Source organism: Exophiala spinifera, assembly GCF_000836115.1.
Source record: "Exophiala spinifera strain CBS 89968 unplaced genomic scaffold supercont1.3, whole genome shotgun sequence".
In the NCBI taxonomy this organism is placed as follows: domain Eukaryota; kingdom Fungi; phylum Ascomycota; class Eurotiomycetes; order Chaetothyriales; family Herpotrichiellaceae; genus Exophiala; species Exophiala spinifera.
Genome location: NW_015622515.1, coordinates 2,401,338 through 2,423,221, shown reverse-complemented (window position 1 = coordinate 2,423,221; position 21,884 = coordinate 2,401,338). Strand labels below are relative to the sequence as shown.

The window sequence follows — 21,884 nt, the reverse complement described above, 5'->3', positions numbered from 1 at the left end:
GCATTGCCCTTTGTTTCTTTCGCTTCTTTACTTCGACCCCACGACGGGTCCAGAGAGGACGACGGGCTCGACGTTGGCGTAGTTTGGAACGTCGGCGAAGATGGCGGTCAAGTCTTCCTGTGAAGCCAGGGCGGCTTGTAAATCTTCTGCCGTGTCCCAGAACAAGAAGCCCGCAGCGCTGTACTTGGGCTTCGCGCCGTCCGCGCCGGGCTTGTACTCGGTCACGGTGTACCCCTTCAGACCGAACTTGCCCCATCTCTCCATGACCATCGGCATGTGTTTGTTGACGTAGTAGTCCAGATTGAACGAGGAGCCCTCGTCGTTGGGGTAGAGGACCTGGAATTGGTAACCCATGGTGTCGGTGGTGGTGGTGGTGGTCGTATCAGACGGCGGGCCGGTGGGGAGGGGGGTGCGTAGCAGAGGTCTGGTAAGTCAGGTAGGTAGCTTTCAAACAGTGGGTCGGTATCTCGAGAGCACCGCAAGGAGAGATTCACTACTGGTGTGGTAGTGGTGGTGAGAAGTGCTTGACGGTCTTAAGTAAGGTGGTGAGATGGAGGGGGGGAAGAAGAGGGACTGATATACACATACAGTACCTACCTATCCACTTATTGGAAGGACGCGGGTTAGGTGCCTTTGTAGGTAATAAGTGTTCTCAACTCAAAGTACTAGTTAGCTCTGACAGACGCAGTGCCAGCTGGCACATGTGGCCAGGTCAGACACGTACGAGTAGGTACTGTACAAACCTAAGGTGGGTGGGTGCGTGGGTGGAGGTGAGGGGCTTTTGCGATCTTGTTTACAACCTGTACAATATTATCCAGGGACCGAGGGATCGACCCGCGGCAAACATGGTTTAGCAGTTACTGGGCGCGGTTGAGTTGCTGTTTACGAGCGTCTACAACCCGGAAGCCATGTACGAGTAACTATTTAGTGCTTGCTGCGGAGGCGAAAGTAAGTATATGCCGAACCTCGGGCTCTGCTATCCCTGTAGGCGAGAATCGACGTGTCGTGTCAGGTCGTGCTGGGCGTACTCGTAGCTTAAACTGTAGACGAGCTTTATGCTGCAATTCCCTTGACCCGTGCCTTGGACTGCGGTGCTCTGGAGGGGTGAGAGAACGGCCTGGGGGAAATGATCTTGGACGCTTACTGAAAAGGTGACAGGTCTGGGAGAGTCCTCTGTCCTTCGACGAATCGGCCTTCACATACCACTCCGCAGGCCTACGGGCCGTACAAGGACAAGCTCCGGAGCAATGGATGTGAGAAGAGCAACGTGTACAGTATGTACTGTACCTGGACAGACAGGGTCCGGTGATATCAGTTCGTGCTGATCCCAGTGCGATGCTGAACGGGGATCGCGGAATTACGCTGCGAAGGTTGCGCCCGCAGAAATATTTTGAAGCTTATCGATAAGAGACGACGGGGGAGAGTAAAAATGTATGCACACTGAATTTGGATCGATTCAGGACTTGCGAGCCACAACCTTCTACTATTCTTGTGACGTTGATAGCTTTGAAGACCTCTTGACACAATGGTACGACTTCCATCGCTTTCACAATGGCCGATGTAGCTGACATCTCTTTTCCAAGGCACCTCCAACTCGGACTGCAAGACCCGTCAAGTCCATCCTCAAAAAGACCACTCCGTCCACCATAAGCAAGCAAGATTCGTTGTTTCCTGCATCGAAGAAGGACAAACGTAGAATAAAACACGAGCAGCTTATCAACAAGGTCACCAAGTCTGCTACGAAGGCACCTCGACGGCGGCGACCGAACAAGAAACTGGTTGCTACACTCGACTCGCTAGCAGATGCATTACCTACCGATGACGTCGAGACCGGGACGAGAGGTTCAGTAGGCGAGAGACCCGAAGACCAGGTCAACATAATAAAGCGGAAGAGTATGAAATCTCGTCCGGGGGCCATGAAGAGAAGAGAAAAGCTTGAACAAAGTGAACGGGATCGCTTTGCAAAGAATATGGCGCAGCTTGCGACTCCGCGGTCGACAAATGAGCTCGACAAAGAAAATACGTCCGTGGACGCTGCCCAAAACACGAATGTACCCCCAACGAATGCAAGATGGGCTGCGCTTCGAGGGTTCATCTCGCAAACTCTGGAGACCAAACCCGAGTTGAGGAATTTGACGAGCTAAAGGTATCGGGCCTATGACTCTCGAAATGGTCAAATGCCAATACGGACTCTTTTACACCGTGCCTCACTACTCTCAGACGACCTTGTGCACCTCATACGAGGAATTGATACCATACTACAATTCTTTCAGGATCGAGCCTTTCAGCGGAGGGGTTCCAAGAGGGCAAATTGCAGAAAAGGCTGTGCCAGCGCCACCCTCCCCGCCCGCAGAAGAGCCTTGCTGTTGCAGAGTGCCTGCCGCCAATCAATACACTCCAGGTGTTCCATGCATCGTCTCTCAGCAGCGCGCTTTCACCACCCTGGCCCCAATCAACAAAAGCAGTCGGGATCACCCACCATTCATGCATACTTGCTGCACATGGTCTAAAAGAGAGACCACCGTCACGGTCACAACAACTCACAAACTTGTAGTCACCTTTCGACTTAGAAGTGGTGCACGTACCTGACCAATAGCGTCAAAACCAGATGCAGAACTGTTGCGCATGTTCAGCTAGGGTAGACTGTCCCTAGACCAATCGTCTGATTTTGGCCTTGGGCTGACTCTGCTAATGCTACTAAACAGCCTTGAAGAACGCCTTGGACGAACTTGATTGTGCGCACTCCGTAACAGGTCTGCTTGTGCTACCAGGCACACAGGTCTTACATGGCGGTGAGGCTGTGTCGTCAATCAGCAATACTTATTCTTCTTTAACCCTGCTGGACTCAATCTTTCTCCTGCTCTTGAATACTTGAATATTCTATTTGCCGCCACCATGGCTGAGCTTGCAGTGATAGGAGCAGCTGCATCTATACTGCAGTTGATTGACTTGTCCGCAAAAGTCGGCGCCCGGCTGAAGGAGTTCTCTGCTTCGTTGGGGAGACTGCCAAACTCGTTTGAGCATCTACAGAACGCTTTGCGCTTGTTGCCTCCCCTCCTAAGCCAAATCGCCACACTCAATCATGGTCATCAATTGGACTCCGGACTACAACTTGTGATCGAAAGCTGCCTAGCTCTGATACAGTCTTTAGAAAAGGATATTGATAGGATCCAACCTTCTGCTGGCGACTCCGGTACGAGGAGGAGATTGAAGGCGATGCGAAGCCTTTGTAAAGAAAGGGCTATGAAAGATACATTGGGGCGTTTGAATGGTTACTTAACAGTCTTGAATTTCTATCAAGAGGTTCATAATGGCGGTCGGCTCCAGACAATTCTATCCGCAGTTGCAAAGGCACCAGAGCAGCTTGGCTATCACTGTATGGTTACCATCGCGGAAACCTCTGCTCTTCCGACCCATGTTTACGAGACTCATGACCAAGAACTGGATACTTGGCAGAACTCTGGATCAGGACCGATTGTTCCACGACGCACGTCAAGAAAAACAGGCACTCGTTCCTCGCGGGGCCTTTGTCTGGAAGACCGATGCACTTGCGCTTGCCATAGTCGCAACTACTCGTCAGGACAATCCTTTTCTTGGAGCATAAGTTCTCTGCACTCTCTCCTTGCACCATGTAACCGTGCAACATGTCAACATCGTGTCTTCAGGGCCAGATGCCGCGTCAGTTTATGGCCGTACCATATTCTCTGGTCCTTACATCTCGGTCTCGATATAGCGTGGGGTCGCTATAGCTGCACATTGTCTGCAACTTTACAACCTGAGCGCATTGTACCATTTGATTCTCCTGGCTTTTTGCTTCTGCAGAGTTGGAATTCCGGCACAATAAAATGGCCTGAAGCCAAAGTGGAGCTTCAAAAGCTTTTCGATGAGGGTCAAGCGTCGCCTTTTGATGTTGACCCCGAAGGCAACACATGGCCAGAGGTAATTTCATCAAGGATACGTAGAGTTACGGAGCAACTGATTGTGATCCCTCAGAAATTACTTGATCGACGGTATCTCTCGACGGAATTACAAACCGGGCTTTTAGACTTCCTCTTGCAGCAGGGAGTAAGGAGCGACACCAAACATTCGTTAGTTTTCGAATCCCACTTTTCTGTGTGCATGCTAACATGATGAATGTTGGAGATTGATCTGGCGTTGCGTGGAGGCTCGTTCGCTTCGACCCCAGTTTTGCTCAAGTCTTGAAGAGACTCTCTTCAAAAATGGATATGATGCATCCCTTGCAAACTCCTATTCCTTACATGAGTGGTCAATGAGTAGCCCAAGATTCCGTTTCCGCCAGGATGAGGAAGATCCGTACTATCTTCGGGTCCTTGTACAATGCGTGGACAGTGACCCAGGTACGATACAAGGTGTACTAATTAAACGCGTGAGCTAATTGCATCTGAACGACAGAATTTGGCGGGACAACATCGCTCATGGCAGCAGTTTTGGAGAACGATGAAGATGGCGCGCTGAAACTTGCTGTACGACCAAATGCTCTTTCAGCGCGAAACTTTCTCGGTCAGTCCGCATTGCACCTCAGTGTCGCATACCCAAAGCTGTTAGCCAAACTTTTGGCATTCTACGAAGACCTGGGTGTTGACATGCCAGACAATGTCGGCGCTACCCCTCTCATATACGCAGCCTGTTACGGGAAGGCAGATTCGATTATAAGCCTTCTTCGGGCAGGCGCCAATCCTTGGATCAAGGATCGAACATACAAACTTAATTTCATGGACTGTGCAATATTCACTAGACACACCAATGTTCTTGGAAAGACAGTTGAGGAGACCAAGAACTTGTACGCTGCCACGAATTTTCAAAACATCTTGAATTACATTATTCGCAACCTGATATTTCCCCGTCGCCCTGCCAACGTACCCAAGCGGTGTGACTACCTCCGGCAATTTCTGTCTTTTGGTGGCGATGCCAATACTACCTATGGGGACAATTCAACACTGCTACATCATGTTCACGAGCATGAAGAAGTTGAGCTACTTTTCGAATATGGATTTGATCGAATCAACCATGCCGATGATGATGGAGTAGTTCCACTTATGCGGCTTTTGCTGTCCAACCGTCTTCATATTGTCAGGAACTGTCTGCGCAAAGGCGCATCGACCTTGTCTCAAGACATGCATGGCTGGACGGCAATGCATCATGTTGTTAAGCGTTTCGAGCAGATGCATCTATCCCGAGACACCTTTTGTTCTACATATGCGCATACCATCGCATCAATCAAGATGCTCCTTGAGCATGGCGCTGATCCACGAACAACGGATCACTGCCGATGTGCTTGCGGTATCGATGGGTGTTCTCCATCCACCTTTCTTGCAGGTAGTGTTCGATACCGGCCGCTCGTACCTAGTGTACAGCTTCTAGACTGGGTTCTGCTTGTGCAGGAAAGGACTTCAGAACTGCTTTTCAAAGAAGTTCTCATCCAAGCTTTGCGGGCTACGCGATTCAGATACGTGGGTCTTACGCATGTGTGCTGCGGTCAGTCTTTCAGTCCTCGAATCCTGGAAGAAGCCGATATTAAGGATACCTTGGACGAAGAAAGAGCCGAGATACAAGAATTCAATGAATCGCTCGAGACGCTCACTTGGCTTGACGCAAGTAGTCTTATGGAAGCATTGATCCAAGAGCAGGTTCAGCATTGCTGTGATCTCCGAAATGTCGTCACCGATCCTCCAAAGGGTTCATTTCGTATAAAATACGACGCGATGTATATCAAAGACTACTTGGAGTGGATTGACAGCATTTATCGCTCACCGAAATACCCACGGTTTGATCAAGAGTGGCGAGGAAAGAGGATATACTGGGTTCTTCGACTTGAGCAGGCAATTCTTGACCGTGTTCAGCGGGCATCCGAGTCCCCAGACAGCGTGGGTGACAGCAAAAGCCTACCAGAATGGCACGACATAGATTTGGAGAACTGTTTCTATGGGGTCGATGTATGCCTGACGATTCTGAGGCTGATGTGGGGACAAGTGTCTATGCGATGTCTTGTTGTCCTTGGACTATACGTCGTGATAGAGATGATTTATCAAGGGTGGTAGGATTGGTGGAATATTTTGCTATTCCGTAGAAGACACGAATCCAGAGGCAGAGAGTACTACAGGATTATTTCGATTGTATTCCTCTATAAACTAACACAGGCACTACCAACTCATCGTAGTCGAGAGCGAAAGACTACATAATGATATACTTTTCCGCGATTGGAGCTAAGCATATTCTGGAAGTACTAATACTCGCAATGCTGGAGTTGAGCATAGTCTGGAAGAGCTGATTCTTGCAATGCAAAAGAAGAAACCTTTCTTCGATTTTCTCATAGACCTCGCTGCCCAACGCCGTGCGGTGGTGGAGGATGACTAGCCCTCTGATCACTCTACGAGATAGTAATTGATACCAAAGACGGGACCGGTGCGATACGGACGTAGTCAAGAGAAAAGCAATCGAGGTTGTGCAAAGCTTCCCCATAATTCTACCCCTGATTGCACCACCTACTGAATTGTGGAGTGAAACAATCCGCAAGAAAGACTGGGCCGAGGCACAACACAGACACCGTTTCCGGATTACTGATTGATTCCTCGAGGTGATTAGATGAGATTTCGGATGATGTGCTGACCATGGCGTCAACTACCTAGGTCCTCTCTGACTTTTGACGACAGTACAACAACTACATATCACTTCCAACGGCTGTGCCCTTGAACGTTGACATCTCCGGAAACAACCTGCCCCTCAATTAGTTGAATCCCCCAAAGCTGCAGTCATCAGCAATCTGGGGTTGCCAGAAACATCTCAATCCCTCCGCCATCAAGCAATCCAAAACTCCAGAATGTCGCACAACACATCCAAGAAACCCGTCGTGGCGGTGGTCGGCGCCGGCCCTGGCATAGGCGAAGCGGTAGCCCGCCGCTTCGTCGCAGAGGGCTTCATCGCCGCGCTCCTCGCCCGGACGGAAGACAAGCTCCAAACAATGGTCTCAGACATTGCGAAGGACCATGGCCCCAACACATCACGGTACTACATCACCGACCTGCGTGTGGAGCAATCCGTGCTCGACAGCTTCGCGAAGATCCGGTCCGAACTGGGCCCCGTCGAAGTTCTCGTCTACAACGCCGGAGCCAGACGGGTCAACGGCCGTTCGGTCCTCGACACGACCACCGAGGAGTTCGAGAACTTCACCAAAATCAACCTGTTCGGCGCCTTCTGGTCCACCAAGTGCGTGCTGCCGGACATGCTCGCCGCGGGGAAGGGCACCGTCATATACACCGGGGCCACGGGCGGGCTGCGAGGCAACCCGGGCCTGAGCAGCTTCTCGCCCGGCAAGTTCGGGCTCCGGAGTCTCTCGCAGGTCGTCGCGAGGGAGTATCAGGAAAGGGGCATCCACGTGAGCCACATCATCGTCGACACGCCCGTCGATGGGAAGCTGATCGGGGGCGTGAACAGAAGGAAATGGGCGAGGGAGGGAGACACGGAGAAACTGGACGACGTCGACGCGCACTTGTCGAGGCCGGCGGATCTCGCGCACATCTATTGGTTTCTGCACACGCAGCCGAGAAGTGCGTGGACACAGGAATTGGACGTGCGCGCGCAAAAGGTCAGTTTGTTTTCCAAAATGTAAGGAGTAGAAAAATGTCGCCTTCCGAGACCATGGAGACATACTGCATTCGAAAAGGCGGAACTTGTAGCAGGATCCACCATCACCAGATTGATATGGTTTTTGTTTCAATGCATACGTAACTAAAACTACCTTGTATGAGCAACGATTGCATTTCCTTTCATAGCTTCGAAGCGCGGAGTGTCTGGCTCTCTTCCCTCTTTGCCTGATCGACCAACAACCGCCTCAAGACCTTCCCGGCCGCACTTTTCGGAACCATGTCGATGAACTTGATTCCGCCCCGGAGTCGCTTGTACGGGGCTATGCGCTGATCAAGCCAGTCGCTGATCTCCTTTGCGAGCTTTTCATCGCCCTTGAAGCCCTGCGCTGGAACAACGTATGCCCTGGGCAATTCTGTGGCTCTCTCTTGGCTGAAGACTCCCACGACGGCCACGTCGTTCACCGCAGGGTGCGCGAGCAGTAATCCCTCGAGTTGGGCAGGTGCAACTTGGAAACCGTTGTACTTGATGAGCTCCTTGACCCGGTCGGTGATGTAGATGTTGTGGTCCTTGTCCACGTAGCCGATATCTCCTGTTCGGTACCAGCCATCGACGTCTATCGCCTCAGCTGTGGCCTTGGGGTTTCGGAAGTACCCCTTGAATATGTTTGGGCCTTTTATCCATATCTCGCCTTCCTCTCCATCTGGAACTTCAGCCCCGTTGTTCACGAGTTTCATCGACATTGAGGGCGCAAGGGTGCCGGCAGACCCGATCGTTTTGTTCCAATCATCCCAAGGCTGCGATGGATGTTAGTGACGGTTCCACGTGAGTCAATGACGGACAGAGATAGTAATCTTTTCTTCTTACTTGAGTTGCAATTCCAGGTGACGCCTCCGACATCCCATAGCCTTGCTTGATGGGGACCTTGAGTCTCTTGTGGATCATTTCGACCAAGTCGTTGGTCAGTGGAGCGGCGGAGGAATGCAACATCCTCAGCGAGCTCAAGTCGTACTTGCTGACCACTGGATGTTTGGCGAGGAGGAGGACGACGGGTGGAACGACGTACACGAGGGTGATTTTGCCCTCCTGGACGACCTGACACAGTTGTTCCAGATCAAACTTTTGCATGATGTGCATCGTGAGCCCACGATAGACGGGCCCCAGCACGGATACAGCGATGCCTGCAGAAGGCAAGTTAGCTTGGGATGTCGGAACAATCTTCTCCTTCGACGAACTCACCGTAGATATGGTACATCGGTAGGAAACCCAAATATTGGTCTCGCTCCCAACTGGCGTTCCCACGATCAGGGTTCGATACTTGTAGGACGTTTGCAACGACATTTTCGTGGGTCAGCATGACCCCTTTGGGTAAGCCTGTGGTGCCTGAGCTGTAGACGAGGAAAGCGAGGTCGTTCTTAGGTTCAATGCTGGCCTTCTCGGTCGTAGTCGAATCGTTGTATAAGCTTGAGTAATGTGGAAACCGTCCCTTTGGGTCATGGTCACCGACGAGGATGATATGGCTCAGAGGCAGTCCAGCAAGAAGCGCAGCCTCTCGTGCAACCTGGAGACAAGCCACATGCGTGAGCAGACCTTTGGACTGAGAAGATTCCAGTTGCGACGCAAGCTCAGCGGTGGTGTACTGGTTGTTGAAGGGGCAGACAACACCGCCGGCCCATTGGATCCCGAAGGTCGCTGAGGCTATCTCAGCACTATTGGGACTGAAGATGGCCATCACGTCTCCCTTTTGCCAATTCCAATGGAACTTCAGTCCCTTCCCGAACTTCTCTGCTGTCTCGCGGACATGGCTGTACGTATGCTTGGTGCGACTGGTCACATCAACCAGAACGACTGGATGAGCGTTAGTGTGAGGCTTGGGTTTCGTTGCTCGTTTCCTTGCCTGCGGGCACCTCCTACTCACCGTGATCATCTGGGAATTCTCTGTCATTTCGATCAAAGAGGAATGAGAACAAGTCGACATCAGGTATTGATATTGGCGGGTAAGTAGAATCAAAGGGCATTGTATAGGGTGGCTCAGAACGACGAAGATACAACTTTCACAAACACCGAAGCTGGTACAATACCTCAGCCCTTGAGGCTCTGATGGCGGTAGACGTAAACATATCTAATGGTCAGAAAGGGAGCCTCGACCATGGCCCATCCCCCGCCCTGCCCCCAGATTGCTTGGTGACGAATGATGACTAGAGTACGGGAGAGCTTGTTCCAGATCTGCACTCCAGAAATACGTACGCAAGAAAGATGAGCGGAAACTATGCGAGAACGTGTCAGCGATACGAAAGAACAATCATGGCAGATTATTTTGATTATGGGTTTTATTGATTAGTCGTGGACGGCCAACCTCGGTAGGCGATGGACTGCGGAGGGAGCTTCAAGGGGGAGGTGGAGGTGGATTCACAGTGGATCGCCAGCCTCGGCTCCATCGCGGGCGGTAAAACGTGGCTCCCTGCAGAAATAAAGAATGGCTTCTAACTCCGTACAACTTGTCAGCGACAGTGTATTCTCCTCGCTGAACATATGTCAGAATAAATAATCACAGACATTGCATTGTACAATCTCACTACTGCCGCCGATCAACAACTGTTGTTATCTACCCAGAAGGGCAATCCGGGCGGATAAAGGGAGCGAGCTCATTCAGGCTCGACAACATGGGCAAACCAGAAGGAGGAAAGCTCAAAATATACATCGACTGTGGTATGTTTTGTCCCAATCTTCGTGACTGTGTATGTGCTCACCGCTTCAAGTGTCTCCCTACTCCTGGTTTGGTTTCACGAATATCATCAAATATCGGCCTCTCCTGAACGCCCATGGAGTGTCGGTAGACATCATTCCTTTCTTCTTGGGCGGTGCTCGGGACGGTGTCGGGAACCCATGGACGCCTACTCCAAAGGCCAAGGAGGCATTCTCAGCCCAAGATAGCAAGCTGACCGGTGAACTCCTTGGGCTGGATGTTGTCACGCCCGAAGTCTTTCCCATCCTGTCACTCTTTGTGAGTTGTTCCTTAGCGATAAGAAGAAACAGCAGCATTAGAGTCCTGACCCCACACAGCCAGTCCGAGTCGCGACTTATGTGAAGGATCACTATCCTCCTGAGAAATTTGAGGCCACGTTCCCCGCGTTCAGTTCTGCATACTGGAGCAAAGGCATCAATATCTCAACCCCCGAAGGTATAATTCAGGCCTTGAAGGGCATCTTTCCCGAGGATGAAATCAAGGACATCATGAAGAAGGCACTGTCGCCTGAAAATAAGAAGAGAGTTGTCGATGTCACCATGGGTTCCGGTGCTTTTGGTGCGCCTTGGATTTCAGCCGTCAACTCCAAGGGAGAGCGGAGGGACTGGTTTGGCAACGATCGCTGGGATCAAGTCTTTTACCATCTTCAGGTCCCCTACACTCCCGTCAGTATCATCCCTCCGGAAGAAGCAAAGGCAAAGCTATAGAGTGGCGTTGGAGGCTGTGTTGTTTGTGCAATGGGTAGGTGCGCCTGGTATTGCTTGTGGTTCTGAGGGTGCCCAAACCGGTGGTTCTGGACGGTGTTCATGCCACCCTTCTGGCAACATTCTGGTGTGATGATACTCTTGTTCCTCCCTGGAACTCATGTCGACCAGGTCTGTCGAGGGAGGCCTTATCCAGCTAACGTGACTCTGTTCTTCCAGGAGGTTGTCTTTGCTTGTATAGCTCTAGGAGCAATCGTTGAGGGGCCGGTTTATACGAGGACAGTGCAGGTATGTGCAGCGGGAGAAGGCTTCTGAGGCTCGTCAAGGGCAAAGAGAGTGATGGATGGCTTAATACCGCAAAGACACGTCCTGTGAGGTTGTAAGTATGGGAAGCACCAATATGTGGGTCGCCATATCACACACACATCAGTCGCCTCCAGACAGCGGGATCAGTCAGAAATGCTGTTATGGTAGTCAACTGCCTCTGTCATAATAGAGAGCATTACTCCAGTTCTGTCTTCTCTGCACATACCTGCTTTCCTCTTTGTCATGATCCTTGTCTGGCATCTTTGTGTCTATCGCTGTCTGTCAGTCCTCTCTGGCTTGATAGACGATCAGAGACGTCCCTGAACCTTCTCGCCCCTGGGTAAGTTCTCCCCATGGTCAAAACAAAAGACCGAAGCCTCACTGCTTCTATCTGACCGCGGACGTGCCCACGCCAGCAGAGCGCTCGAGGAGCCTCACGAATTGAGGACGGACAGGAGATAGCCAAGCCATCGTGAGCATCTCGACGACATAATCAACGTCTCGGCAGACATATCTCAGTCCACGACCATTTCACATCTTCTAAAATGCCTTCAACTTCTGCTCGCCACCTCCCATCATCCTCATCAACACCTCGAGTCCGATTTTCCATCCCAGAAACCACAATGTCTGCTCCTAGACCTCCTCAAATTCCTCCTATCATGACTGAAACCACCTTGACCGTCGAAGAGCTTCCTCCAGAACAGAGTCCCCGCGTCAGCGACATGGCACTCTGGGGAGACTCGACTCCGTTCTATCAAGTCACGGTCACGGCTGCGTCTAACCTTGCAAGAAACCTCGTCCGTACAAGCCCAGTGTTTGGTCCTGTCCGTTCTACTACCGACGGCAATACAAACAACAACAACACCAATGGCAATAGCAATGCTGAGACCAACGACGCTGGCGAGAACCCGGCTACTCAAGCTGCAGCAGAAAGTCGCCGTTGGATCTCCACCGGCATTCTTGTCGCTACGATGAACATGATCGCCATCGGTATTAACAGCATGATCGGTGTCATGATGCCTTCTATCCTCTACAATCTGGACGTCCTCGGCTTTGAATGGGTCTTTTCTGCTTCTGCCATTGGCGCAGCTACATGCATTCTCTTCGCCGGTCAACTCTACACCGTCGCACCTTTCAAGGCCGTCTACATCGTCTTCACCACTCTCGTCCTCTTCGGCACCGTCTCTGTAGGCTTCAACACCAACATGGCATACATGTACTGGACGAGACTTGTCTTTGGAGCAGGAATAGGTGGACAGCAACTCGGAGCACTTCTCTTTCTCGAACGAGGCAATACGTTCATGGACAAGATCCGCCGAGACTTCTACCTCACTCTCAGCACCTCGTTCGGCATGATTCTCGGTCCGGTCTTTGGCGCACTGTTCGTCCACAACCGCAGCTTGTACAACTGGGCGTTCTACACCGCATTCATCCTCGGTACCATGTTGTTCGTCGGGCTGGCATACCTTCTGCCGAACAAGATCACCATCGTCGGCTCTGCACACTGGGCGTACACCCACGAAATGGCCGGAGACCGAATGTACCGTCGCGTGGATCAACCGGGCTGCATTTTCAGCTCCACCAGCATCTTTGTCCTGTTCATGGCATTCAACTTCGCCGGCACGGTGTTTCCCTGGACCGACGGGAACCTCATCGCCCTGTTCGGCCTCGGGTTCGGCTTCCTACTTCTCCTGATCGTGCAGCAGTACTTCAAGATCCTGTCGTCGTCCGTCACCCAGGCTTTCCCGACGCACTACCTCCGCAGCTTCAAGAAGACGGGCCTGTTCCTGGCCGTCTTCCTCACCGCGGGCATCTTCCAGACCGTCATGCCATACACTGCGTTCTACCAGCTCGTCACGCAGCCCGAACCGTCGACGATCCCGACGGCGTTCTATCTCATCTTCAGCTTGACGGCGCCATTCGTGATCCCCGCCATCATCGTCCACGTCCACATCGGCGGCGGCATGGTCGCCAGATACCCGGTGTGGCCGAGCTACTCGGTCTGGACGCTGATCTCGTCCGTCTTCATCCTCGCCGGCTCCGTGATCTTGTTCATCGACACTCCACGCATCTTCCCGTCGGGCCTGCCGCCCACCGTCGCGCGTCAATTCGCACTGGCCTGCGTCGGTTTCTGGTCTTCGGTCGTCCTGCCCATCGCCAACCAAGTCATGGACATCTACCAGCCCCTCGCGGGCCAGCACCACCCGTTCCACAACCGCGTGTTCGTCCTGTTCGGCTTCTGGCTCGGCGCCGCCGTTGCCCTCACCGCGTCCGGCTCGATCTTCATGCAGCACGGCACGGCCGCGCTCCTGGCCCTCCTGCGGAGCCCGCGCTCCGAGTACCGCTTCCGCGCCGGCTACGAGGACGCGCAGGTCCTGATGCTCGGTTACTCGTTTGTGCGCTCCGGCACCGAGAGCATCTTCGCGCAGAGCATCGCGGAGCTCGAGAACACCTTCGCCCTCGCCTTTGGCCCCGTCCTCGTCTTTGCCGCTTTGCTTTTCCTCCTGGCCGTCGCCATGGTCGTCAAGAAGAAGTGCGACGGCGGCCTGGGCGCCGTGCCCAAGGAGTGGACCGTCCAGCCGGACGGCACCCCGGGCACGGAGCTCGAGGAGCGTGGCGTTGGTGGTGGTGGTGGTGCCAGTGGCGCCCGTCCTCAACAGGACGAGGCTGCCGTTGAGGGAGACAACTGGCCCTTGAGGGCTTAGGCTCGCTTGTGGCCCGCTGTGGTCCCCCGTTTCTGGTGTGCCCCGTTGTGGGCTGTTGTTGTTGTCGTTGTTGTGTCGGTGGTTGGTGGTGGCGGCGGCGGCGGCCCGTTGTTGTGGGCGTTGTTTTTTCTTCTTTTTTCTGTTTTTATGTGTTTTTAATGAGTCGTGGGTAGATCAAATGAGATTTTTACCCCTGAACAATGGCTGTTTCCCCGTGATCGCCTTCGCCTTTGCCTTTGCTGTAGCTTGTCCTCCCTTGTGCTTTGATCATGCGTAGAGAGCGTCGTAGCGAACGGGTGCCATGGTGCCATGGGCGAGCGGTGCTCCCCAGAGCGAAAAGCCTCTAGAAAAGCTGTGAGATGGCCAGGACGGACGACAACGGCATAAGGGCTATCTTGATAGACCGGTATGTAGTCCATGTAGTGGGCGACAAAACTTCACCAGACTGCCCCAAAGGAAATGGGACGATATGGACCTGACGAGCGACAGCGGAGTAACACTCACATTGACAAACACAGAGAACGTCAAATGGATTCACAAATGGAACTTGTCAAGTGTATAGTTTAGCAACATGAAACGTACGAGGACACATCCAAAGACTAAGAGTAGCGATTCCCGCGCCTGTATTCCCAGTTTGTATCCTCAACTGTCCCAAGTACAATCTCTAGTGCCCAAGCGTGCTAATGATGCCAAACATCCTCTCTATACCCAACCCATGCCGACGCCGTGCTTGCTCCAGATCGACCGCTGGCAACCGACCCATTTCTGTCCTCTCGAACGACATCCCAAGACCGTTAGATAACCTACAAATTGTTCAATCAACATCGTCGTCGGGGTTTGGTGATGCATCCTCATTTGCATCTCTAAAATCGTCATCATCGTCATTGTCATCATCATCTATATTTGCCTCGCCAAGTTCCTTCTTGACCTGCTCCAACTCCTCGCCGAAGAGCAGAGTGAACATGACGACGGCGTAGATCTCGTCGGTCGATTTATTCTTGAGCGTGTACCGTAGTTCGTGGGTCTTTGCGTCTACGTACTTGATCACGTTCAGACTGAACCCAGGCAGTTTGAGTGAGAAGTCGTTGAAGTCGAGGTACGGGTTTCCGAAATCGGACTGGTATAGTCGTCCGGCCTCAAAGACGAACTTGTCTCGATTCGCGGGGGTCAAAAAGAACTTCTTCCGCGCGGCGGAGTCGGCGGGTATTCCAGAGTCTTTGCGGACCTCCTCGCCGGAACCCTCTGCGCCTTCTTCGACAACTGTCTCGTGGAAGGACGTCGCGTTGGGGATCTTCCATGCATTCTTGTCCTGTATCTGGTCTTCCTGGACGACCTTGTCGCCAATGTTTAGGATGTTCCAACTGCTCAGGGCCGGACCGAAGAGGGACGGTTTGTCGGCGTACACGTTCCCCTCGAGACCAGGGTCGATCCACCACTTGACGATTTTGAATGCTTGGTTGAAGCCGGGAGGCAGTCTGTCTCGTATGGGCCGGTCGAAGTCGTTGCCGAATAACAAATCGCCGCCGGGGATGTCTACTTTGGGTACGAAGGAGAAGGCTATCGAGTACTGGTCGCTTGTGTGCAGGTCGTGGTCGAAGTAGGGTGATGTCGTCGGCGAGTCGTTTGGGTAGCCTGTAAAATGCCGTATTCTGACGGCGAGCGAGAGGATTATGTGCTCGTTCTCGAAGGTGAGTGTTTCAGGTGCATTGACGGGGACAAGTTTGTGAGTTGACGGGTCGTGTGCAGGTCCCGCGGTCACACGCAGTCGGTATTTAGAGTGGTGCGAGGTCTCCGCGGCTTCGTCGGTTGACGAGGGAGTTGAGGACATGGCAGGCAGTGCGAGGTTAGCGAATGGAGATAGTAATGAGAGGAAAGAGAGGAGAGGCTTGTGGTGGCCATAATATGTACGTAGTTCATAGAATTCGATACTGTCGCCGTCGCAAAAACTTTGTGGCGCTTCGTCTCACCCAACAAAAAGTCACAATGACATCACGCCAAATATGGAAGTTCAGCCGGCGAACGAGACACGACTAGAGGTTGGATACATCACCGGCCCAAGTTACCATCATGATCCTGATGTTCACGTATAAATGCCGATCTGTCTTCGTTTCAGTCGATTGGATTCAGCACGATGAATCAATGTTCTAACGAGTGGTATCTATCGGCATCGCACGAGTTCTGGACCGAGTACTTGTGTCCGTCAATACATGTCATCCACGAAACCGACAACTGACCCATGCTTCGCAAAGTCGGGATGCTCAATCGAGTAGTCTTTCACTTGGTTCTCTACGGGCTGATATATACTACCCAATTCCAAAACTGTCTTAACTGTCGCCGGATATATTTATTGCTCGTCATGAAGGTACAATAGGCCCAACCATCCCATCCGCCAGGCTACAAAACACCTATTCTACCATGGAATGGTGTATGAGTATGGCCGTCAAGGAGCATGAACGGGCATTCAGATCTCCAGCAGTGGGCAACTTCGGGCACGCATGTTACACGTGAGAGCTGGCAGGCTGAAGGTGCCTAGGTGCAAGGCCCATAAAGCTCATTACCCGGCGAAACATTGAGAAGTGAAATCGCTTCCACAGTCTCAAGCCAGGACTAAAGGGCTCTTTGTATCCGAAGACACAGAGACAATGAGCAAGTGACCCTACAGATGAGGCATGGCGCTCCCGAGGATGTGATTGAGACATGGGTATTTCATCCTCTAGGGACTCCTCGTCAGGCAACAGCCGCGTAAGGAGCTCCCGGGAGGCCGGGGGATGTACTCGCAACGCCCTCTTTGTCTCCCGTCGAGCAACCAACAAGATGCCATTGTTCTCTCAGGCAGTCAATGCCCAATGAATTTGAGACTGGGGCGACGACACGAAACGCGACTTTACGCGTTGGGCGTGGCGTGGAGTTGGTGAAGCTCCCCCCGGTTGGAGCTAAACTGCTTGAGGAAATCTGTGTTGGTGTCGGCCTCTTTTCGGAGCCAACATAAACATCCGAGCACTCACTGCCTCCACCGTTTTTGTGAGAGCCTGGGATCTTGAATCTTTAAATAATCCTGATTCTTCCTTCGAAGGCAAATCATCACACTTCTTAATCGCACAGCAGCAAACATGGAGACCCGGGGCTCGAAGCGCAAGAGTTCGGCGATTTCTCCCGCAAAGCCGACAGATTCTCCCAACTACCAAACCACCACACCGCTCAAGAGAGGACCACACAAGAAACTACGATTCTCAGACTCTGTACTTCTTGAAGGCTCTACTGGACTGACTCCTGCTGTTGGCAAGGCCTCCTTGAAAACTCCCAAGCTTAGACGAGCATCAACTCCGGCCGTCACAAGACACCAGGACCATGATGAAGTACAGTTCCATCCATACACAGACTGTCTTACTCCGAGAACGGTCAGGCAAGTTAGGCGGCACGGCCTCAGCGAAACCATGAACCAGTACTATGCAGACCTGAAGGCCAACAAGAAACTAGTGCATCAATTGGAACTCAAGAACAACGAAATTCGGAAACTGAAGGCAGAGCTGGCCGAAGCACAGCACCGCAACGACCCTGCAGAGGAACTATCTTCCAGCCAGATCAGAATCAACGAGATGGAGGCTGAAATAGAACAACTTCAACAGAGTTTCAGTAACGCTGGAGGCGATGATGACGCATTCCCCATTTTCGAAGATGAAACTGCAGGAGACAACAACCTACACTCAGATGCATTTGATCCTCTGATGGAATCGGATCTTGAAACCGCGCGTCAAGCCAAACAGTCCCTCTTCACGTCATTTCGAAGTGTCTCTAATGATACCCTTCAGTTTGATGACTCGCCAATCCGTCAAACAATTCAATCCCAACTGTCAAGTCCACCTAAGAACCATCAACATCTGTCAAAAGAGCTTGCAGCTGCAACCAACCGAGCCGAAGATGCGGAACTGGCTCTCAAGGCGCTGGATCTTGAGATTAAGAGCCTGGGCTTCTCTCCTCGCGATTATGATGACGATCCTGCAGATTGCGTGGCGACTATTAAGCAACACTTCTTCGATATGCGCGTTGAGCTGGAGAGAATTATCCCCGGTGAAACAATCGCTTCTTTCGAAAACGCTCGTCTCATCCCTGAAGCTCTCGCGAAGCTCAAGCTGGTGGCTGACCGGGTTCGAGAACGTGAAGCTGAGCTCAAGTCTATGCGAGACGAACGTCGCTGTCTCAAGGGCAACTTCGACCACGCCATTATTCGAGCACAAGAGGCCAGTAATAGAATCAAAGAGCTCGAAGAGACGATTGACAAGAACGCTGAGGAGATGCTCGAGATTAGGATGAGATCTCAGGCTCTCGAGAGAGAAGCACGCGACCACGCGGCTAACAACCAGCGCCTTATTGTCCAGATTGAGAGCTACCGACTTGAGGTGAAGAAGATGGAAGACCTTTTCGAAAAGACCGAAGCAGAGCATGCAGCCACCCTCCAAGAGATCCACGCCGCGACTACTCAACATCTATCAGATATGGATGCCAAGGTCTCGGCAGAGACTCGAGGGCGTCGTGCAGCCGAAGAATCTGCGGTGGAGCGACTAAGAAAGATTAACGACCTAGAATCGGCACTCACCTCCGCCCGACAGCAGGCTGACATTGCGCAACAGCATCTCTCACGGCTCGAACAGGACCTTGAGTCCTCCAGATATGCTCACACGAATTCCAACAAGACTCACCAAGAAGAAATCGGAGGACTGAACTCGCGTATTTCGAATCTGTCGACTGCACTAGCTTCTGCTGATGCAGAGATTGAAAAACTCAAGCATCTCAACGTCAAGCTGGAGGATCGGTACCAGGCCGAGATACAACATGCTTCTCGCGCCGTGGATCAAATGAGTACCGAGTTCACGCGTGCCGCGGCCAAGTTTGTCGAGCAGAGAAAGAGTTATATCCGGGGGGCAACAGTACGTAACGCCAACTGGCAAATCGAGAGTGATGATCTTGTTTCTGATCCAATCCTGCCGATGACTCCTGCGAGCGTGGTGCGGTTCTCAAGTCCAGAGTACGGACCAGTGTACGATGGAGACGACCACATTCCCGGCAGTGTCGAAATTGGAAGAGGCAAAGCCAAGAAGAGCAGTAGACGGGGGATCGTGCCGGGATTGGGCATCATGAAGAAACCTCGACGACGATATGATAGTGGAATCGGCATGGACTCCTTGAGCGAGGCTGACGACGAGGATATCTCGAACGATCCCATGACGCCCGAAATGAGTTCCGAATTGGATGTTGAGAACGAGAATGAGAACGTGAACGACAACCGAATGATGGTGACGGGTTGAGATTGAGTGGTGACAGGTTACGCCGGACAGGCACTGTTTTCTTTCTGTTTTCTTGTGTTTTGGACAGATTGAGATCAGCATTGCATAGCAATGTGTGGACAGATGTCGTTAGATTACACACATATTCATCTCTTTCGTCGCATTTCGGGACCGAGTACGGCGAGCTTATGCATACCATGGACGATTTGTGAGGTTGCTTTAGGGCTAGGTGGAGTTTGTTGTTGAGTCTCCGCTGTGTACAGTACATGGTAGACGGGTTCCTGCCAGCCAATAGCCAGACATCTAGAAGATCTCCCTAATTATGCTCTTTCTGCAGCATCATTAAAATTCAGCCTTTCGACACGCAGGTTCTCTGGGAATGAGCGACACTTGTCTGCTTGCGCGAGCAAAGGTACAGCAGATGTACACGCTTCAGGTACCGAAGTTGTGGATGCCAAGTCTCTTCCCGCATCATCGTTATTCCGGTCCGCCGTCGACCTCAGTCTCGGTTTATCCTTATTATGACATTCGTCGTCGCCGCGAACCGTAGCTTTCTTGTTCCTCACCATCACGTTACTTAGCCTGACCTTCAGCCATCCGAGCGTCAGATATCAATTGTACCTGCGTCTGCTCCCTGTTTAATCTCTAAACTTCTCTGCACGCCATGCTCACATCTACAAGCCATCAATACCGCCAATTCTCATCCAAAGATGGGCAAAGTATCACATCAACAGCGTCCTACCAGCAAGCACTGCCCGAGTTGTGATCGCGTCTTTTCCAAAGTTGAACACCTCGAACGCCATTTGCGAACGCGTAATGTCGCGCCTTTCCCGCCTTCTGGTTTCACGTTATTGATATGCTGCAGACACCGGAGAGCGACCTTACGAATGCAAGGTGTGTGGGAAGCGGTATGCGAGAAGGTGAGCTTTCTTTCATCTCGTCTGGTCTCTCCAGCACCGTGTCATAGCCCGGTTACGTCATATAATGCTACGAAGAATTTGTATCTGTATGCCCTAGATCTCACTACTGACCTATGCCGATGCGATAGCGACGTCCTACTGAGACATTCAAGACGACATCTACCAAAAGATGACTCTGCGGCGGCGAATCCGCATGATCGCGGCCAAGATGCCATAGTGGACCGTGATGATCACCGCGCACTAGATGCATACACAACACCCCAAGTCGAAGGGTTCGCAACACCAACCATGGGCCATGGTTTCGAGAGCGCCAATGGCCAACAGCCCTGGCTCGGTAATGAGGGCGCTTTTCAGCATGGGCATCTCAATGGAATGTCCCCACTCAATGCATTCGCTGTCGACCCATCCTTGATGAATCCGCCCACAAATGACTCTTCTGTCTACCAAACTTCCCCTTCGATGGACCCTACTTCCGATGGTGGAGTACCGTTCGCATATGGGTTCAACTCCGAGACGTTCTGGCATGCGCAGCCATATTATCAGGCAAATCAACTAGATAACGTCGAAGCCAATGGACGCTCCGCCGAGAACCATGTTCTCGAAAATGAGAACGTCTACAGCTCCCACTCTCGACATCCGAGTCTAAGTGATGCAAATGTTAGGTCGAGTTGGGAGAACATCGATCCAGAACTGATGTCAGGTTGGAATGGGGAAGATGAAAGTGGTCAGGCTCCACTGAATGGGGATCCACAACGTTCTACTGAGACGTACAGCCACTGGTCTGTCAACAAGTGAGTCGACGGCATTGCTGCTCGATGCAGCCACAATGCGCACGTGGCCATCCCAACGAAGTTCGGGACCAACAAGACACCTCCTGTTAGAATTGCAATGAACAGGAGGAGACTGCAGATTTTCAACACTTCCCTGGACGACTGTGACGCAGGGGAAGATTGGAAATATCACTATTTGAGCCTTGTTAAGTGGTACGAGGCCGAAATCGCCGAATATCCCCTGTGATTCCCAATTTATGAGTGTCTCATGCTTTGAAAAGTCGACCTTTCGCTTCACGCGGGGGTAGGTGCCCCCCAGTTCCTGAGTACATGCTGAAACTTTAGACTGACACCCGCGTGTAGGGCAGTCATGGAGAGAGATATCCTCGCATCTTTGTCTGGTATGATGCGAAATTTTGCAACCAGATCCAGCTATGGTGGATTCACATGCATGAGATTTCTTCAGATGCTGCAAAATGACATGTAAAAAGGAGAGAACAAGCTGCACGAGAACCCCTGTTTGGGAATGAAGCACACTGGTCACTAATCAGTGTGCGGAGAGCCAGCGACCTTCCCATCTATTTCCGTAGAGCACGCTCTCCGACATGGTGACATTGTCCGTGCGCGAAGAGGCTCGCGATCGACGTCTCGCAAACAACGACCCCAAATGGAACTCTTTTCTCACCTTTCGCTGTTTTAATCCTTGGCCAACAGCCAAGCGAGATCAGCAAGTGTTGCGGCTGGGGTCAAGCATATGCGAAGCTTTGTAGAGCAAGAGTGGAGCAAATAAGGCAGCCTGGGGGCCTCACTGAGCATTCCGAAAATCGGAATGTGTCCTCGAGGGACTTC

The 21,884-nt window shown here is 52.0% G+C and overlaps 11 protein-coding genes across 11 annotated transcripts; 8 read left to right on the top strand and 3 right to left on the bottom strand.

Moving 5' to 3' along the window:
- Positions 1–27: 27 nt before the first annotated feature.
- On the bottom strand, positions 28–354 carry PV08_04618 (uncharacterized protein; the record flags this gene model as incomplete). Its single annotated transcript, XM_016378963.1, has 1 exon — positions 28–354. The coding sequence occupies one exon, from the start codon at positions 352–354 to the stop codon at positions 28–30; it is 327 nt and encodes a 108-aa protein (XP_016237640.1).
- A 1,197-nt stretch (positions 355–1,551) lies between these two features.
- Positions 1,552–2,144, top strand: PV08_04617 (uncharacterized protein; the record flags this gene model as incomplete). Its single annotated transcript, XM_016378962.1, has 2 exons — positions 1,552–1,560; positions 1,584–2,144. The coding sequence occupies 2 exons, from the start codon at positions 1,552–1,554 to the stop codon at positions 2,142–2,144; spliced, it is 570 nt and encodes a 189-aa protein (XP_016237639.1).
- Positions 2,145–3,310: 1,166 nt separating this feature from the next.
- Positions 3,311–3,604, top strand: PV08_04616 (uncharacterized protein; the record flags this gene model as incomplete). The annotated part of the gene is made up of 1 exon (XM_016378961.1): positions 3,311–3,604. One exon carries the CDS (start codon positions 3,311–3,313, stop codon positions 3,602–3,604), a length of 294 nt encoding a protein of 97 aa, XP_016237638.1.
- An 832-nt stretch (positions 3,605–4,436) lies between these two features.
- Positions 4,437–6,059, top strand: PV08_04615 (uncharacterized protein; the record flags this gene model as incomplete). The annotated part of the gene is made up of 1 exon (XM_016378960.1): positions 4,437–6,059. One exon carries the CDS (start codon positions 4,437–4,439, stop codon positions 6,057–6,059), a length of 1,623 nt encoding a protein of 540 aa, XP_016237637.1.
- A 779-nt stretch (positions 6,060–6,838) lies between these two features.
- Positions 6,839–7,627, top strand: PV08_04614 (uncharacterized protein; the record flags this gene model as incomplete). Its single annotated transcript, XM_016378959.1, has 1 exon — positions 6,839–7,627. The coding sequence occupies one exon, from the start codon at positions 6,839–6,841 to the stop codon at positions 7,625–7,627; it is 789 nt and encodes a 262-aa protein (XP_016237636.1).
- A 157-nt stretch (positions 7,628–7,784) lies between these two features.
- On the bottom strand, positions 7,785–9,620 carry PV08_04613 (uncharacterized protein; the record flags this gene model as incomplete). The annotated part of the gene is made up of 4 exons (XM_016378958.1): positions 7,785–8,399; positions 8,470–8,783; positions 8,842–9,450; positions 9,521–9,620. 4 exons carry the CDS (start codon positions 9,618–9,620, stop codon positions 7,785–7,787), a joined length of 1,638 nt encoding a protein of 545 aa, XP_016237635.1.
- Positions 9,621–10,265: 645 nt separating this feature from the next.
- On the top strand, positions 10,266–11,055 carry PV08_04612 (uncharacterized protein; the record flags this gene model as incomplete). The annotated part of the gene is made up of 3 exons (XM_016378957.1): positions 10,266–10,311; positions 10,362–10,606; positions 10,666–11,055. 3 exons carry the CDS (start codon positions 10,266–10,268, stop codon positions 11,053–11,055), a joined length of 681 nt encoding a protein of 226 aa, XP_016237634.1.
- Positions 11,056–11,981: 926 nt separating this feature from the next.
- Positions 11,982–14,063, top strand: PV08_04611 (uncharacterized protein; the record flags this gene model as incomplete). The annotated part of the gene is made up of 1 exon (XM_016378956.1): positions 11,982–14,063. One exon carries the CDS (start codon positions 11,982–11,984, stop codon positions 14,061–14,063), a length of 2,082 nt encoding a protein of 693 aa, XP_016237633.1.
- Positions 14,064–14,877: 814 nt separating this feature from the next.
- PV08_04610 (uncharacterized protein) lies at positions 14,878–15,891 on the bottom strand (the record flags this gene model as incomplete). The annotated part of the gene is made up of 1 exon (XM_016378955.1): positions 14,878–15,891. The coding sequence occupies one exon, from the start codon at positions 15,889–15,891 to the stop codon at positions 14,878–14,880; it is 1,014 nt and encodes a 337-aa protein (XP_016237632.1).
- A 1,282-nt stretch (positions 15,892–17,173) lies between these two features.
- Positions 17,174–19,366, top strand: PV08_04609 (uncharacterized protein; the record flags this gene model as incomplete). Its single annotated transcript, XM_016378954.1, has 1 exon — positions 17,174–19,366. One exon carries the CDS (start codon positions 17,174–17,176, stop codon positions 19,364–19,366), a length of 2,193 nt encoding a protein of 730 aa, XP_016237631.1.
- An 835-nt stretch (positions 19,367–20,201) lies between these two features.
- PV08_04608 (uncharacterized protein) lies at positions 20,202–21,060 on the top strand (the record flags this gene model as incomplete). The annotated part of the gene is made up of 2 exons (XM_016378953.1): positions 20,202–20,265; positions 20,363–21,060. The coding sequence occupies 2 exons, from the start codon at positions 20,202–20,204 to the stop codon at positions 21,058–21,060; spliced, it is 762 nt and encodes a 253-aa protein (XP_016237630.1).
- Between the last annotated feature and the right edge of the window lie 824 nt (positions 21,061–21,884).